Consider the following 16,355-nt stretch of genomic DNA (forward strand, 5'->3'; position numbering starts at 1 on the left):
CCCGCCCCCTTCACTGAAGCGACTTTGGGTGGCCCCCGCCGAGTCCGCGCCAGCACCTGGCCTGCGCCTCGTCCAGGCTCTGGTCGGTGATGGCCATGATCTGCAGGACGTCGTCCGTGTCGGAGCCCGGTGGGGGCCGGGGCGGTGAGCGGCGCGGGTCAGCGGGGCGGCAGCACAGGGTGTCCATGAGCGGCGAGGCCTGGCGGGCGCTCAACCAAGGAGCAGCAGAGCCTGGAGAGCTCGCGCGGACGTCGTAGCCAACCGCCGCAGTCTGTGAGCGCACCACGCGCGCCCCCGGGCCCCGCCCCCCTCCGCCTACGGCCAACCGCCGCCAGCCAGGGGACCGCGCCCCGCCCAGGGACACGCCCTACTATCTCCATCAGCCAACCGCCGCCGCGCGGGCCGCCGTGCCTCGCCCACAGGCAGGCCCCTAAAAGCCCCTCCTATCTGCCTAGGACTCTATTGGGGGTTGCTGAGGCAATGGCGCTTTCTACCCCTTCCCTCCTCCAGCCGGAGAGGGCAAGGCCGGCTTTGCTCTGCTTCAGAAACCCCATCTCCCACATCTCCACCTCCCTCAACCATTCCTACTCTGAGACACTTTACACCGCACACGTACTTAGAGCGCTCCCTTCTCAGAGAGCCCGCACATCTCTTCAAGAGTCCCCACTCCTCAGGCACCTCACTTCTCAGAGCCAATCCCCCCCCCCAGCCCCCACTCTTCCTCATAGTCTCCCATGTCTCAGAGAATCCCACTCCTCAGGGACCTACACATCTCAGTCTTAACTTCTCAGAGCACTGCACTCTTCCTCCAAGCCACCCCTTGCTTCTCAGACCCTCCCTAGCCTCTCAGAACCCCATCAACACCCCTACCCCCATTCATCTCCAGAAGCCCGGAGCCCCAGACCCCTGGTCCCCTCAGCCTCAGTACCAGCAGGTGGGTCACTTGGGCTCCCGGCCTCCCAGTTCCCCCTCCCCCCACCTCTAATATTCCATAGGGGGTACAGGTACGTGTGGTGATGGTGGTTGGAAGGTCAAAACTGAGTGATTTTCTCAGTTGCAGAAATCACTTCTATTCACCTTTCAAGGTCCAGCTTAAGAGTGACCTTGCTTTATTCATTCTTTTGCTCTACAGCATTCCGCTAGCACATGAAGGATGCTTTCTGAGGACCTACCCTGTGATGCACCCCCAAATCAGAGCGAATCTTCACAGGCCTTTGTTTCTGGCTGCTAGGACTCCTGGCATCAGAGGGTTCTTGTGCGAGAGAAAAGGATTTATTCTCAGACATAAATCACTTCTCCAGTCATGGGACCTCCTAGAGCCTGTTTGCAATGGGGACAGACCCCAGACGAGGCTCATAAAGGGACCTCAACCTCCTGGGAACCCTTCAGGACAGGGCCCATCTTCTTCGCATTGCTGCTGGAGAGGAAATGCAAACACCAACTGGTCTGATTAGATTCGGGCACTCCAAAGGGAATGGAAATGAACGACGTAGGCTAATGTAAGAACAACCTGGAAAGCTCCTTGATGAAGGAAACCTGACACTTGGCCCCAGTAACAGGAAGTACTAGAACATGTGGGGACCATGGAGAGCTGGTACCCTGTACAAAAGGTCAGCCACTAGTGCAGCACCACACAGGAGGTCTGAAAAGTAGTGGGTAACTTTGGCATCCTTCAGAGAACAGTGGTGGGGGGATGGGTTGAGAGCTTCAGGGACCATCTGAGACAAAAACCTTAAGTCACCTGGTGGAGAGGAGAGACCTACAGAGAGGGAAAAACTGATGGGACAAGATCCCAAAGGAGACCAGAAGAGTGTGGGTTAGAACCTGGAAGATGCTGATGCAAGAGCAGCCAGCTCAGAGCAGGTGAAACAGAGCTCCCTTTGGAGACCATCAGGGGTTCCCACCCCATAGGAATGGCTGGCTGCCTTGGCACCCAAAGTGATACTTTTGTCCAAAAGGCCTAGAGCTCCCTGGAGACAAGGACTATGTCCCCATCCACGTGGCTGGGTGCTGGCCTAGGTCATCACTTCTGAGATTCAGGCCCCAGGCTCAAGGAGCCACACTGCCTACCTTGGACCCTGGAGAAGTACCTGGCACCCCAGTTTGTTCTTGCCTCCTCACAGAGCTGTTGTAGGGCAGGGAGAATTTTCCCAAAGGGAAACTCAGCCCCAGTTAATGTAGAAGGATCTACACATTTTTGGTTCTTTGGCAATGCATGCTTTAGTAGTTTAAGAATTCAGCCTCTGATGGGAGGCCTGGGTTCAAAATCTGGCTAGGTGTGTAAGCAGAGAGAATCCAGATCCTGGTTTACGCCGTGTCTAGCACAGTGCCTCTATGTATCTGAGAGGGGACTCATCATGGGTCTGGCACATCTGAGACCACAGGGTGAAGTGGGGAAAGCCAGGCTGAGCTTGTGACCAACTCCGGACTTTGCGGAAATCTGAAGTCCTTTCCTCAGGGGTCTCTCTAGTCCCTCGATGTATCTCTGTGCCCTTTTGAAACTATGTTACCATGGGCCAAATTTCGATCTCTCTGAGCCACTGTCCTCACATGAAAATATATATAATACCTATGCCACAAGATGCAGGTGGTGATTAAATAATGCACCTAAAACGCTTATCAGTGTGCCAGGCACATCAGAGAAGCTTGAGAAATGGCAACTCTAAAATCCTGCATTCTGGTCCATGGACCTCACTACCCCAAGCCCACAGGTGTGCACGTAGGTGATGGAGTGAGCAGTGGGATGGACACACCTGACTATTAACAATCTGGACTCAGGCAAGGGGGCAGGCAGGTGACAGAAGCCTCACACAGGCCACAGACTACTCTGGGCTCCAGAGAATGGAGACAGAGAGGCAGGTGGCAAGATGAAGGCAGGGAAAGAGGTGGAGGAGACAGAGGCAAAAGGGAACAACAAGAGAGACAGAGCAACAGCCATGCAGAGACCAAAGGGGAATGGGAACAGTCCCAGGAGATGCCACGTTGAAGGATCCCAGCTCAGCCTGAGCTGAGGTGGACAATTCTGGGACATAGGGACAGACAGATAAGCTGACAACAGAAAAGGCTTTGGAGACCTCGGAGCGGAAAGGTTTACTCTTTATAGACCCCCTCCTTGTAGACCCCCTTAATTCTTGTGAGGATAGGCAAGACCACTGGAGGCTGCCAGAGGCCATAAACCTTTCCCAGCTCACGCTCAGCACTCCTCAGTCTGTGGCCCTAAACAATCAGCCTCAGGCAGATGAGGCGCCCATGGTCCATCCTTGTTACCCTGTTGCACTGGGCAGCGTGGCCTGAGGGGGCCCTAATCTCTCCCACCTTTATTACCCACGCCACCGTGGACGAGGAAGCCAGTCCACAGGGCTTGCCAGGCATGTGCAGTAAAAACAGAAAAGTGTCCGTTAAAAAGCCCTGCAACCTGAGATGACTGAAGAGCCAGATTCCTGCACCCCGTTCAACTCTCTCCCAGGTGCTTAGATGACCCCAACCTACAGGCCCTGAGATGGGCACAGTTGTCTGCCTGGGTAGGGCTGGCAGTGGTTTCATGCCAAGCCAGACTGAGGGTCTGCCTTTAAGTCTGGCCCGCAGATTGGGTAGAGCCGGGCGCACCCACAAGTGGCCAGGGGCAGAGCTCTGGCATTTGCTGTACCCTGCTGAAGTCCAAGGTTAGCTAAAGGGTGGAGTCCATCAGGGAATGGCCATTCTCAGGAAGCATGATGCGAGTGCTACGGCCTGTCTGGGTAGAGGGTGTGTAGCGAACAGACTTGTGGGTGGACCGGCGAAGGCACAGACAGCAGAGGAGGTGGCGGAAGGTGCGGCGCATCTCAGCATCTCGGCATGAGTACACCACGGCGTTGACCAGCGAGTTGGCCTCGGCTAAAAGTAGGAAATATTTCTCCACAGCCAGGACGTTGCAGGACTTGCAGCCCAGACCATCCAGAAGCAGCACCACCTGGCCCGGTGTCCAGCAGACCACAAACGCCCCTGTGGGATGGAGCCTGATGTGAGCAGGGCCAGCTGTTGCAATGGCTCAGAACTGGAGGAGTCTCCAGAGCTTGGGCGACAGCTGTGCAGTTTGTAGGGAAGAGCTGCCTGTCTTGCTGCCTTTGCAGCATGATGGGGCAGAACTGCTAAGAGGGGAAACCTTTCTCTGATTGTCTGCCAGAGGAAAGCCCTTCCTAACTGGTACACGGTGGACAGGACCCTGGACATTTCTACATAGAGATTTGTTCTTTGGGGGAAAGGTCACTGTGGGACCGACCGATTACTCGGTGGTGGAAAAGGAATGATTAGGAAGAGTTGCTCTTTGTTTCTTGGGGGTGGTGTGTGCACCTCCCCTGCTCAGACCATTCTACATTCAACCGCCAGACCTCATTACTCCTGGCTAAGAACTCTTAAGGGCTTCCCATGGGACTCAGAACAAAATATGACTCCTGTCTGTGCCTTTTGAGGCTGTGCTGACCTTCTCTTCCTGCGGACCAGTCACGTGGGCCTTCTCCCCTCTTTGGAGACACTGGGCTGGTCCTGTTTGGGGCTGTCACCTTCTGTTCCCTCTGCCTGGAACTCTTGCCTTGCCTCTGCTCAGGTGGCACCTCCTTGGAGAACATTCCCCACCCAGATCATCCCCTCCCATCATGCTCTATCAGTCTCGCAGGAGTTGGGAAGTAGGGTGCCACTCACCCAGGATGATGACAACAGTCTTGACCAGGCTGAGCGTGGTTTCACGGTAGTGGGGGTGGCAGCTGACATGCTCTGCCATGCGCTGCACCCGCCGCCTCACATAGAAGAAAATGCGAGTGTAGACAGCCACCATGAGCAGGAAGACGAGCAGGCTGGACAGGGCCCAGACGGCCAGGTAGGAGCGGCTGAGCAGGGGGGCCATGCGCGAGCAGCGGTCCAGGGCGCAGAGGCAGTGCCAGGAGTGGGCGGGCAGCAGCCCCAGGCCCAGCGCGGCCACCCACACGCCCACGATGAGCATGATGACCCGGCCTCGGGGCAGGCGGCTGTGCAGCTGCACGGCCATCACACTGCGATGCCGCTCCACGGCGATGGCCAGGAGTGTGGCCACGGACGCCGTCAGGCTCGTGTCCAACAGGCCCTGCCGCAAGAACCAGCCCTGAAGTGAGAGCCGGGCTGTGCGCGGGCCTGTGTGGAACATGAGGAAGAGGTAGGCTACACCGGCAAAGAGGTCAGCTGCGGCCAGGTTGCCAAGCAGGTAGTAAATGGGCTGGTGGAAGCGACGGTTGGAGGCGATGGCCGCGATGACCAGCAGGTTGGTCAGCAGCACCAGCACGCTGACAGTCAGCCCCAGTGCCACCACAACCACATCTTTGGGCCGCCAGTGGGAGCTGAGCTCCTTGCCGCTGTTGTTGTAGAAGAAGCCGATGGTTTCATTGTAGTAGCACTGGCCCATGGTGACCATCTGGGGGCACAGAGGGAAAGGTCAGTACAGAAGGTCCTTGTTGGAAGGACAGAGAAGGGAGCAGCAGCCAGAGGGAGGATTAGGACAGGAAGGGCAAGGGTCTCAAACTCAGATGCATGAGGGCAAAGTGGTAGTGGTAGGGGCCAGGGTGACCTGGAAAAGCAAGTCTGTGAGTTCGGGGGTGGGGTGGGGAAGTTGTTGCTTAATTACTAATAAGACTCTTAGAAGGGTATCTCCCAAATCAAACGACTGGGTGGTTTTGTTTTTAACCTAAAGAATCAAAACAAAACTCATTTGCCCACGCGGTGCCAACCTGTGACCAATCTGTGTGTGTGTGTGTGTGTGTGTGTGTGTGTGTGGCGGGGGGGTCGGTTAGGGCAGGACAAAGGGGTGTGGGCTGTGAAAGCAGGCAAGGGAGGGTCAGTTTGGTGTTGGGGTCAGTGCAGGGAGCGGAGCCCAGGGGGCGTGTGTGCGCAGGGTGGGGCCACTGCTAGGACCTTGCAGGAGGTCGGTGCTGGGACATGGAAGTGACTCGGGCAATCAGATTGGGGGCAGTGAGGCAGCCCCACAAGTTGGGCGGCGGGCTCTGGGCGCGAGCGCTCCCGAAGCAGGCGGTGGATCGGGCCGTTTCGAGTGGGACAAAAGGGGCGGTCAGGAAGGCGGCAGCAGGCCGGGCCTCTGGGGGCCCCCAGGCTAGGGGAGGAAGAGGAGGAGGTAGGAGAGGAGGGGGCGGCGCCCGGGATCCTCAGTGGCCCCTCTCCACTTCCGGCGCGGGACCCCCACCCCGAGTCCCCGCACACCTCACGCGCCCGCAGTTTTGGGCCTTCGCGGGGCTGAGTCACTCGCTGCCCGAGATTTCCCGCCGTGACCTGGCGCCGCCCGGGCCCACCTCCGGGTGGTCTCAGGGTCTGCGCCCCTGCCCCGGCCCCACCCCGCCCGCTCCCTCGTGTCCAATCCGTAGCCAGTTCTAAGCCACGCCCTGATCCGACCCGGCTCCCACCGCCGCGACCCCAGCCCCTCCTTGGCTTCGCCGGCTTAGAGCTACCGCGCGACGCAGCCTCCCTTGACCCGCAGACCTCTCTGGCCCCAGCTGACTCTCCGGCCGCACTCAGGTTTCTCGAAATCCAGGCCCCGGCAGCGCTGTTCCCTGCCCGGCCCACGCCTGTGGCGGCCCTGGACTCCCACGGCCCAGAGCACACAGCCCCATTGTCTCGGTTATCTGCACTTAGTTATGTTTGTTTGATTGTGCAGGACCGAATCGCACGCTGAGCTCCGGGAGGGCCGGCCCGGTGTGACTCAGCCAGGTGCCCAGGCCCAGCCTCTACTGCATGTAGGTGCTCGGGGTGTTCTGAGATGAAAGAAAGGGGGCTTTGGTTTCCCTGGTCGGTAAAATGGGGCGAAAAGATGCTGCCTCACCGACCTCTCCCCTGTCACCCTTCCCTGGCAAAGAAAGACACTCAAGGTTATAAAGGACACAGTTTATTCAGAGGCCACCAGACCCCAGGCAGGATGTTGAGTCTGGCTTGCCCACACCCTCCAATATCTGGTCACTTGGGATCAGCTAAGGAGGCAGACAGAGATGGGGGAGTGGCAACAACCAACGTAGCAAAAAGCACCCCTATCCTAGGGGTCAGAGACTAGGGTGGACCTCAAGGACCCCATGATCTGTATTATTAACCCTGAGTGACCTCTGAACCTGAGTGGCCCTGTCGCTTGACATTGACCTGTGTCTAGTGGGGGGGGATCCTGGTACATTGCTGCTAAAGGGTTTTAGTTCTCCCCTAGGCCATGTAGTCTTTCCCCATAGGAACTCTCCAGACACCCCAACATTGAACTCCTGGGATGTTGGGCCCATCTTCTCAGTCCTGGGCTTCTTGGTCAGAGTGCTGGGATAGTCAGAAATGGTCCTCAGCTTCCTCAGGCTGGGTGCCTGGGCAGCAGGTGGCCTTGGGCACAGATTCGTTGTGCAGCTTGGAGAGTAGCCGGGCCGTCTCCTGCGTGATCTCAAAATGCTTGGGCAGTGGGGTGCGGCGCAGAGGGCTGCCCTCACGGGAGGTGGCGGCAGGGCCGGGTCTTGGCCTCCGCAAGCTCCCTTGGGGCACTGATGTGACAGGGGTCTCCTCGCACAATTTGGAAGCCACCAGGGCCAAGCAGGACAGCTGGTGGGTGACAGGCCGTACACCCCCCCGGGGATACTTCACTGGCTGGCGGCTGAAGTGGCCACGGGACTGTGTCCCCAGGGGTGAGTCCTCAGGGCCTTGGCTGGACACTGTGGGATAGGGTGGTCAATGCTGAGCACCCCTAAGTCCTCTGGATACACCCCTCCCCCATTATCATCACTCAGCCAAGCTACCCCAAGGCAGGGGCAACCCCAGAACCCCTGGGCTACCCCACAACACACTCACCTTCCTCTCCCTCATTTTTGGTGTCTTTGGTTACTTCCTCTTCCTGGTCCCTCTGCAGAGTTGGAATCTGCAAGAAGAAACCCAAGAATGAGACCTCCAGCAATAAAATGCCAGTTCTTTGAGACTCGTAGACATGCAAAAGTTCCCTTGCAGTTCTGGTAGCTGGGAAGAGATGATGCCCTTGAGAGTGTACTGCTTGTCCTCCTGTGAAGAGCAGTGTCATTAATCTCAACTGTGGGCTCTGTGAGGGCAGGAATGCCTTTGTTCAACAGAGGACCAGCCCGGAAAGTGACAGCCTTCTCTGCATTAGGAATGGGTGAACTACCGGTCTTCATCCTGCTCTACTTTCTGCAATTTCAGGCCTGCTTTTTAGTTTATCTGAATATCTTTTAGTTCATCCTTTCGCTAAATGCTAATAGCAGTTGGAATTCTTTCTCTGTGTCCGGAGCACTTTCTGAGGTATGCCAGTTCTCAGAGTCCCACACCTCACCAGCAGCAGCTTTCCCAGCTCTGGGGTGCTGCAGGGGAGATCCTAGCTCTCAGGAATGGTAAGTGTATCAGCATCTGAGGGTCAGAAAGCCTCCCCTAAGAGTCTCATCTGTAAATGGTTTTCATTAACAGTATTTACCTCTTAGGGCAATTACTATGCAAGCACCCCTGCATTGTAGGCGTGCAGTCTATGGAGGCTTGCACAGCCCTCTTTGGCCTCACTTCCTTCCACCTTCCCCTCACTCATTCATTATAGCATGGGGCTGTGCTCTGAATATACCAGGCATGGTCCCACCTCAGGGCCTTTGTACTGGCTGTTCCCTTTGCCTGGAACACCCTTCCCCTGATCTCCACCTGGCTTACTCCCCCCTCACATCCTTCCAGTCTTTGCTCAAACCCATCTTCTCCATGAGACCCACTCACAACATCCTATTTACTGCTACAAACCGCCCACCACCTCTCACCTTGGTGCCCTTGATGTCCCCTACTTTACCCTACCCTTTCTTTTTTCTATAGTATTCATCACCTTGTAACATCCTGTATAACTGACTTTGTATCATATTTCTTGTTTATTGTTGGTTTCTTTCCCACTAGAAGGTAGGCAACCAAGAGGATGGAGTCTTTGAATATTTTGCTAACTGATGCCTAGAACAATGCCTAGAGCAACGCTTGGCACATAGTAGGTGTTCAATATTCTGTTGAAGGAATGAATGGTACTCATGTTAGTATCTCTGCAAGGCTCTACCCTGTTGTTACTCCCTTATTTCCCACCACTCCATTCCTTACCTTTCCTTTCAGAATGAGTGCAGGGTAAATAAGGAAAGGAGAAAGGGAATGAAATAGAAAAATGTCAAGGGAAAGGAAGGAAGGAAGACAGGAGAGAGAGAAAATTAAATGGAGAGAAGGCTCTCCCCATGTCTGTGGGCCCAGCAGGTTCCTTACCTCTGTGGGCGTGGTCTCGGGATGCTTCTCCAGGGCACTAAGGGGCATGGTGTCTGGGTTGGGGTCCGAGGCTAGGGATATGGGCAGGGCGTCCAGGGCAGGTTGTGAGTATGGTGGCTGGGGGCTGGTTGGGAGGGGAGTAGGGGGTGGGACTGGGGTCTCGGGGCAGGGGCTCAGTGGCCAGGAAGAGGTCATCAATCCCGAAGATCTGCTCATGGTGTACAATGAGGAACTCGATGAGCTGGGCCTGGTGCACGGAGTCTAGCAGGCAGGTGACGGGGCCGGCGCTGGCTACCCCTGGACCGTCCGGCAGCCGCAACAGTGTCGGCCCGAACACAATGCCCAGGTTGTTGGCAGACATCTTGTTCTCCTCATACTGTGCAGCCACCCTGGGGACAGTGTGAGGAGAAGGGTCAGGGCACAGAGGGTATGGTTATTGGTCATCGGGTAGGATCTGCAAGCCAGGCTAGTGGCAGCTTGCCCAAGTCCTGGGTAAGTGGTCCCAGTCATTGTGTACGACCAGCAGCCACATGCCTGGCAATGGGGGTCAGGGGTCAGCATCCAAAGTCAGGAGTCATGTATTAAGTTTCAGAGTTCAGAAAACACATTCAAAGGTCAGAGGTCAGGGGTCAGTGGTCACATGTCCAAGGAAGGAGTCCTGGATCCGTGCCTCAGGTCAGAAGTCATGTGTCAAGGTCAAGGACAGTGCACACCTGAATAGATGGGCCACCAGGTGCCGCAGGGTGTTGTAGTTAGAGTCAGGCAGCTGCACCAAGAGGTTCTTCAGCGACCGGATAACCTCAGGGCTGGGGCTGGGGGTCCCAGGGTCGTGCCCAGGGTCTGCATGCAGGGTCTTAGCCAGAGAGATGAAGGCGTCGTAGAGGTGGAAGGGGACCACGGGGTCAGTGAGCTGGGGGTGGAATGGCAGGGGGGACATGGGTGTGGGTGGGCTACAGAGGGTCCTCAGTCTGAGCCCACCCGGCCTCTGACTCCTGAGCTGCTGAGCACCCACCTCCTGGAGGAATCGCTTGAGAACACTCGAGATATCGTGAGGCGAGTTCCCTGACAGGTCAACCAATGCTCGGCCGTTCTCAAAAGCCTGGCACAGCCGTTCCACGCGGACCCGGGACCCGCTGACCCTATAAATGCCCTGAAGGGCAGGGGTGGGAAGTTGGACAGCTGGCTTGCAATCTGGCCATTGAGAGGGCTGGGTCACTCACCCTTGGGGGTGGTCAAGGGTCAAGGTGGCACCTGCACACTCAGGGCGCGCTGTTCTATCTCGGTGGTGCACCTGGTGATCACAAGGGGCACCTCCTCCGGGAAGTCCCTGGGCAGTTGCAGGAAGTTGACCCCAAAGAGGGGGGTCCGGGCTGGGAGCCGCTTATGTCCGCAAAGGATCAGTAGAGTCTCCAGGCAGCGCTTGTGGCAGGTCAGAAAGCACTGAGGGAAAGGTCACACGGTCAGGGAGGTCATCGGGGGTCAGTGGGGGAAGAGAAGGTCACAGGGATCCTCAGGGAGCAGGGGGCTCATAGGAGATCATCAGATCAGGGCAGGTCCCAGGGGTGGGAAGGTCTTAGGGATCTCAGGTCAGAGAGATGCCTGGGGTCAGAGAGGTCACTGGGGTTCAGCAGAGGTCATTAGGTCATCGGCTCAGGCCACACCTCCTCGCACTCGGTTCCGCTGACCATGAAAGCCTCGCACTCTCGGCACTTGGCTGGGCCCCGCAGCCGCCGCAGCCGGTGGGTCTGGGCCGCGTTGGACAGTGTCCACTTCTTGAACGGGGTGCCTGGCCCGTTCTCCAGCCCATCTCCCAGGTCTGCAGGGAGACAGGGTCAGGAGTGCCTAGTCCACCCCCACCCCACCCCTACCTGCTTCCAGCCTCACCAGGGTCTCGCTCCTCCAAGTCATCTGAAGATTCGGTGCCTGTGGATGAGACCTTCACCAGCCGCCTCGTGCCAGAGCCTGGAGTCAGAGGGTTACAGAGGTTGGGGGTCACAGAGGTCATGGGGAGGCTCCAAGGCTAAGGAAACATTCCTGGTTTTTGGCCTTCCAAAACCACCCACAGATGCCCTTGGGGAAAGGGTCAGAGGTCAGGAGGGGGTGGGTCAGACAGGTCAGGAGTTAGGGGTTGAAGAACCTGGGGGGTGGTTCAGAAGTTGGATCAAGAGAATGGGTCAGAGGTTGAGAAAATAGGTCAGGGTTGCAGGGTAGGTCAGAGGTCAAAGAATGGGTTTGAGATTGAGGGTCAGAGCCTGGCCAGGGGCTGGAGGATGGTCCCACCTGGGCTGGAAGTGGGAGAGTCCTGGGACCGAGACTCGCTGCCACCACCCATGCTGTCCACATCACTGGCCAGAGTGGGGCCCAGAGTTCCTAGGAGGGGACAGGTCAGTTAGGTATGGCCCCCTGCCCCAGCACCACTCCTGCCTGCCCTTCACGGGACTCACCCTGCCAGCCTGTGCCAGTGTCCTCCCAAGGGCCTGGCTCAGCTGCACTCTCGTCCAGTGGTGGAGGTGGGGCTCCAGAGAGCTTCTTTCTTGTGTCCAGAGGGGAACTGAAAGGAGAGGTTTGAGGGCTCTGATAACCAGGAAACTTGCCTGGGATGACATCACCCTGGCATCCCGTTTAGGCCCCAACTCCAAGTACTTGGAGTTGCCCACCACACTCATTCGCCCTTATGGCAAGCCCTTATGGCCATGAGCATCGTGGCCCCCAGTGCAGTAGCCCCAAATTCCCAACTCTCCCACGACTGGGACAACCCCACCCACCTGCTTGGCTCCTACCTGACCCCGCTCCTGGGGACCCACCCGTGCGTGAACTCCTGGAAAGAGAAGGCTGGTGGCAGGGGCGGTGGGGCGTCGGGCCGCAGCGCCCTCACGAACTCCTGGTATCGCTGGCCCGGCTCAAAGGGCGCGCAGCACTCGGCCAGGGCGGCAAAGGCGCGGGGGCCGCGTTCTGCCTGAGCCCCTCGCAGCCGGAACAATCCCAGGGTCACCTGTGGGGCGGAGGCCTCAGGTGAGAGAGGGGCTGGGCCTGGGAGCCTGGGGCATGGCCTGACCCTGAGAGATACCAGCTCGGTCCAGGCTTGGGGGCGGGGCCGGGCAGTGGGAGGCGGCTTAGGGACAGGAGCGCGCAGCTGGGGTTGGGGGTGTGGTCAGAACCAAGGTGGGTCATCTTGGGGGTAGGACCCCCTGGGAGGGGGCCGAGGGGGAAGTGCAGTCAGGGTCTGGGGGGCCGGAACTGGCTGTCCAGCAAGAGGGAGCAGGTCCTGGTGCTCTGGAGGTGGTTTAGGGGCAGGAGGCGCCCAGCCTGGGCGAATGAGTGTGGTGGGCAGCCGTCGGGTTAGGGTCTCACCCGCCTCAGCACTTCGTCCCCCTGCAGCACCAGTTTGCGCACGTGTGATACGATCCGCTGCTTGGCGGCCTCCAGGTCCTGCTGCCGCGCATTGGCTTCGCGGACGCAGGCCTGGTACAGTGCCTCGGCCTCCTGCGCCTGGAGAGACCAAGGCAGGGAGCGTGTGTGGGACAGATCGTGGGACCGGGGATGCCGAAGCACAGGGGGGCACGGGGCCGAATCCCCACCTTGGTCTGGGCCTCCTCTCGCGAGCGCCGCCGCCGCTCCTGCTGCTTGTTGGGTCCCGGCTGGGCCTGGGGGGCCGGGTCTTCGGGGGACGCCTGGGAGCGCACCCGCAGGTCCTCGCTGCGCTGCATATACTGGAGCTGGGCCCGCCGCAGTGCCTGCACCGCCTCGTTCTGTGGGCGGAGGAGGGACGCGGTCACTGCTTCTTCATCTGCTTCCCCAGTCCGCTTCCCCAGCCGCCCACCCTAGACCTTACCATCCGCTTCTGCTCTTTCATCCACTGCTCTTTAAACTCCTTCCGCCACTTCTCAATCTCAGTCCGTTTGGCAGCCAGGGGCTGGGAAGGATGGGGAATGGGGATGCTGCCTCAGGGCTACTCGATCATTGCATTCACTGGGGCCACATGTCTTTCATCCTTTGGACCCTTTTCTGGGTCTGCACTCTCTCTCCTGGGTCTTCTCACCCAGAAGACCTCTGCCCTCCCCTAGCCCAGTGTCTCCAGAAAGTCTCAGTGGTCACCTCCATCCTTTGTGCCTAGACCCAAAGATGCCAAGGCCCTCTTCCTGGGCACACTTGGCACCTCGCCCCGTGGCCCGCAGAAGAACAAAAGCATGGTTTTGCAATAGCACAGGAAGCCTTGTTCGAATCTCTGCTGGGTAACCTTGGGCAAGTTCTTCAGCATCCCCGGGTCTCAGCTTCCTCACCAGCAAATGGTGCTGATGGTAACGGTGCCTTCCTCCAGGTGGTTGTGGAGGGAATAACGCATGAAGGGCCCCCTCACCTGGTAGTAGTCTCTTTTCTGCTGGGCCACTGTCTCCATGGCCAGGGCTCCCAGGCTGAGGTCGTGCTCCAGAAACAGGGTGTAGATGTACTGCAGTGGCATGTGGCTCTGAGGGTGGGGAGAGGCCGTCTGGTGTTGGAGGATGCTGAGGATCTAGGGGTATCTGGCTGGGGTTCTGGAGAGACTGGGCTCTGGTGGGGGGCGGTGCTCATGGCTACCTGCTGGTGGATGGACACCTTTCCCGCCTCAGCAATCTTCATGATGTTTTTGGCAAACTCCAGCTCTGGGGGCAGACAGCAGGGGTCTGAGTCAGGCAGGGTGTGAGCACTGCAGGGTCTGGGCAGGGCCTGGGACCCGGTAGAAGGGGCCCTCACCATGGCTGGCTCTCTTCTCAGTCCAGGCCAGCAGCTCCTTGGCGTAGCGGCTCCAGGTCTTAGCATACTCCAGGGCTGCATCCACACCCCCCTTGGTCCGAATGAGCCGCAAGTCCAGTTCCTCCCCTGGGGCAGACGGTTGGACCTCTGACCTCTGACCCCTCCCATGGAAGCCTTCCCTGAGCCCTCAAACCAGACCAGTGGACCCTGTTCTACACCCTGTGGCTTCCCCAGACACCCCCTTGTTTTCATTTGTCCAGGTTGTTTTACACTGATTCTCCACTCAGACTGGGGGCTCCCTGAGTACAGGGGTTCAGATCTGTTGTGTGCACTGCCGTATCCCTGGTGCATGGAATAGGCAGTTGATGATGGAAGGACTCCTTTCTGTCCCTCCCCCACCTCGCTTGGCCTCAAAGCCCCCCTACCTGTAAGGGGTGCAGGATCCTCTGGGGAGGGACCACTCCAACGGTTGGTTTCACTCGTCTGAGGGGGAGGGAGACAGCATTCAGGAACAAGCAGGGCAGGGGCTCCACCTTCCTCAGACCCCCTCCTCCAAGGTCCCCTCCTCCCTGTCCCCTTGGTCCCATCCCTCACCAAAGTGGCTGTGGGGGTCTTGTCAGGTTCTGGGTCTCCTGAAAGCACAGGGTCTCCAGCCAGCATCTCAAGGGTCCTGGGAGGTAAGGGTGTCAGGATGCCACCCTCCACCCAGTCTGTCCCACCTAGGGGTGCTGGGGGCCCCAAGGCAGTTTGGGGATGGTCCTAGATATCACCTCTGTGACGTCTATTGTATCTAGGAGTCCTGAGGGATGGGGCTTTAGAGCGGAAAGTAGGTGAGCTTTTTTTTATGGGACTTGAGATAGAATTTGAAGGATCCCAGGTAACTTTGGGGTTCAGAGTAGGATTATAAAGCTCTCAAGTGTTTTAAGGGGTCACAAGGGTCACAAGAAGGATACGTGGGGGCCCTAGGATCACTTTGGGGATTTCAGGTGGATTTGGGGGGTTGAATTTTGGGATATTCAGGTGTTTTGAGGATCCAGAAGTTGCAGGTTCCTAATGGGGTTTCAGGCACCTAAATGGTTAGGGATTTGGGGGGTCCTGGTGGAATTTGGGGTTACTCAGGCACAGACTCACACGTTCCCAAGTGAGATGTCGAGGTTGTCCAGGCTCCGGAAGATATCACTGTATCTCTTCCTGCTCTCAGGAGCTGAGGGTAGCCCTTGGGGAGGGGAGTATCACACATGGGCCAGTGGAAGCCTCCCTCCACCCACCGCACTTTGGCAGGTTGTTTGGAGGATCGGGGTGGGGCGGGGAAAGAGAGGGAAAGGGAAGAGAGAGAGAGAGTTCTGTTCCCATGGGGAGTATAGGATGGCGTGGGTGTCTGAGCTGGGATGGAGGGAGTGTGGGCTTGGGTGGGGCCCGACTTGGGACAGGCAGATGGACTCAGGCACAACCCAACACAGAGACAGCTGCTTAGAGGAGCAGAGACACCCACACATGCATTGGCCCAGAAGCAAAGCGACAAAACAGACGTCCTAGATACAGCCACACTGTCTCCCGGGACAGAGCCGGCTTGACAATGGAACCACATGGACCTCAGCCCAGACAGATGGAAATACACGTGGGACAGAACGGCACATGGCCTGCCACAGAAACACACACAGCCAGCCTGAAACCACAAGAGGCATAAAGACCAAATGACAATATGCAAAGCAGAGACACAAAGACAGGCGGAAACGAAGTCGGACCTTGCCACATTTCTGTCGCAGGCACCACTTCTAGGGAGGAGCCCAGATCAGCATGTCCCCCTCCCCGGGCAATGGAGTAGCCGGGTGGGGATCCTGCCGCGTTGCCCTCTCCATCAGCGGTCGTGACACCCTGCCCCCATCACAAATATCAGAAGCAGAAGCGGCCACTTCCCCTTCCTGGGCCCCCTCCCCCAGGCATCCGGGGTGAAGACTCCAAAGGGGGAGGGGAGATCAGGGACTGGTGTCCCGGGTCCCCCTCAGCTTGGGGGTTCCCACAGTGGAGCATGCCCGTGCCCTCCCCATTCAGGCACTCCTCTCCCGGCTCTCTGGACGGAGAGGGATAGGCGGGGCCCCGCATTGATTTAGGAAGTAGGATACTGTCGGGGGAGGCCCCTCTCTGATCCCGTATCCCGGACTGCCTACCCGGCTCTGTTGAGTCCATGGTCCGGCCCTAGGATCGCTCGGCTGGGACGGGGATTGGGATGGAATCGCGCGCCGGCGCCACCGGGGCCCAGCCCCGATTTCCTGCTGCGGCCGCCGCTGCCCGGGTTCCTCGTCGCCCCGCCCCGCGGAGGCCCCGCCCCCAGCCACGCCTCTGCTGGTCGGCCGCACCCTCTAGGCAGG

General features: G+C 58.4%; 3 protein-coding genes across 3 annotated transcripts in view; all 3 read right to left on the reverse strand.

The window, feature by feature from the left end:
• PBX4 (PBX homeobox 4) overlaps window positions 1-187 on the reverse strand; it is a 35,225-nt gene extending 35,038 nt beyond the window's left edge. Inside the window, 1 exon segment of the mRNA XM_024767482.1 lies at window positions 57-187. Coding sequence (XP_024623250.1) covers window positions 57-187 — 131 coding nt within the window.
• Window positions 188-2,183: 1,996 nt separating this feature from the next.
• Window positions 2,184-5,421, reverse strand: LPAR2 (lysophosphatidic acid receptor 2). Its single transcript, XM_024767434.1, has 2 exons — window positions 4,678-5,421; window positions 2,184-3,981 (listed from the first exon to the last, which is right to left on the reverse strand). Exons 1-2 carry the CDS (start codon window positions 5,417-5,419, stop codon window positions 3,668-3,670), a joined length of 1,056 nt encoding a protein of 351 aa, XP_024623202.1. The 5' UTR covers window positions 5,420-5,421; the 3' UTR covers window positions 2,184-3,667.
• Window positions 5,422-7,089: 1,668 nt separating this feature from the next.
• GMIP (GEM interacting protein) lies at window positions 7,090-16,296 on the reverse strand. The gene is given in 22 exon segments (XM_024767457.1): window positions 7,090-7,688; window positions 7,825-7,891; window positions 9,256-9,399; window positions 9,401-9,644; window positions 9,969-10,165; window positions 10,268-10,405; window positions 10,507-10,695; window positions 10,917-11,071; window positions 11,140-11,217; window positions 11,536-11,625; window positions 11,700-11,806; window positions 12,060-12,247; window positions 12,607-12,744; window positions 12,834-13,004; window positions 13,088-13,168; window positions 13,613-13,720; window positions 13,831-13,895; window positions 13,987-14,112; window positions 14,412-14,469; window positions 14,581-14,656; window positions 15,118-15,202; window positions 16,155-16,296. Coding segments are annotated over 22 exon segments (2,898 nt in total). The 5' UTR covers window positions 16,174-16,296; the 3' UTR covers window positions 7,090-7,314.
• Between the last annotated feature and the right edge of the window lie 59 nt (window positions 16,297-16,355).

The sequence above is a fragment of the Neophocaena asiaeorientalis genome, unplaced genomic scaffold (genome assembly GCF_003031525.2).
Source record: "Neophocaena asiaeorientalis asiaeorientalis breed wild unplaced genomic scaffold, Neophocaena_asiaeorientalis_V1.1 scaffold87, whole genome shotgun sequence".
Taxonomy (NCBI): Eukaryota; Metazoa; Chordata; class Mammalia; order Artiodactyla; family Phocoenidae; genus Neophocaena; species Neophocaena asiaeorientalis.

Excerpts from the sequence above, each read along its gene's own strand:
- LPAR2 (XM_024767434.1), bottom strand. The coding sequence starts at position 5,419 with ATGGTCACCATGGGCCAGTGCTACTACAATGAAACCATCGGCTTCTTC. Across the intron at positions 3,982-4,677 it reads GACTGTTGTCATCATCCTGG|GGGCGTTTGTGGTCTGCTGG; the intron begins GTGAGTGGCACC and ends TCCATCCCACAG.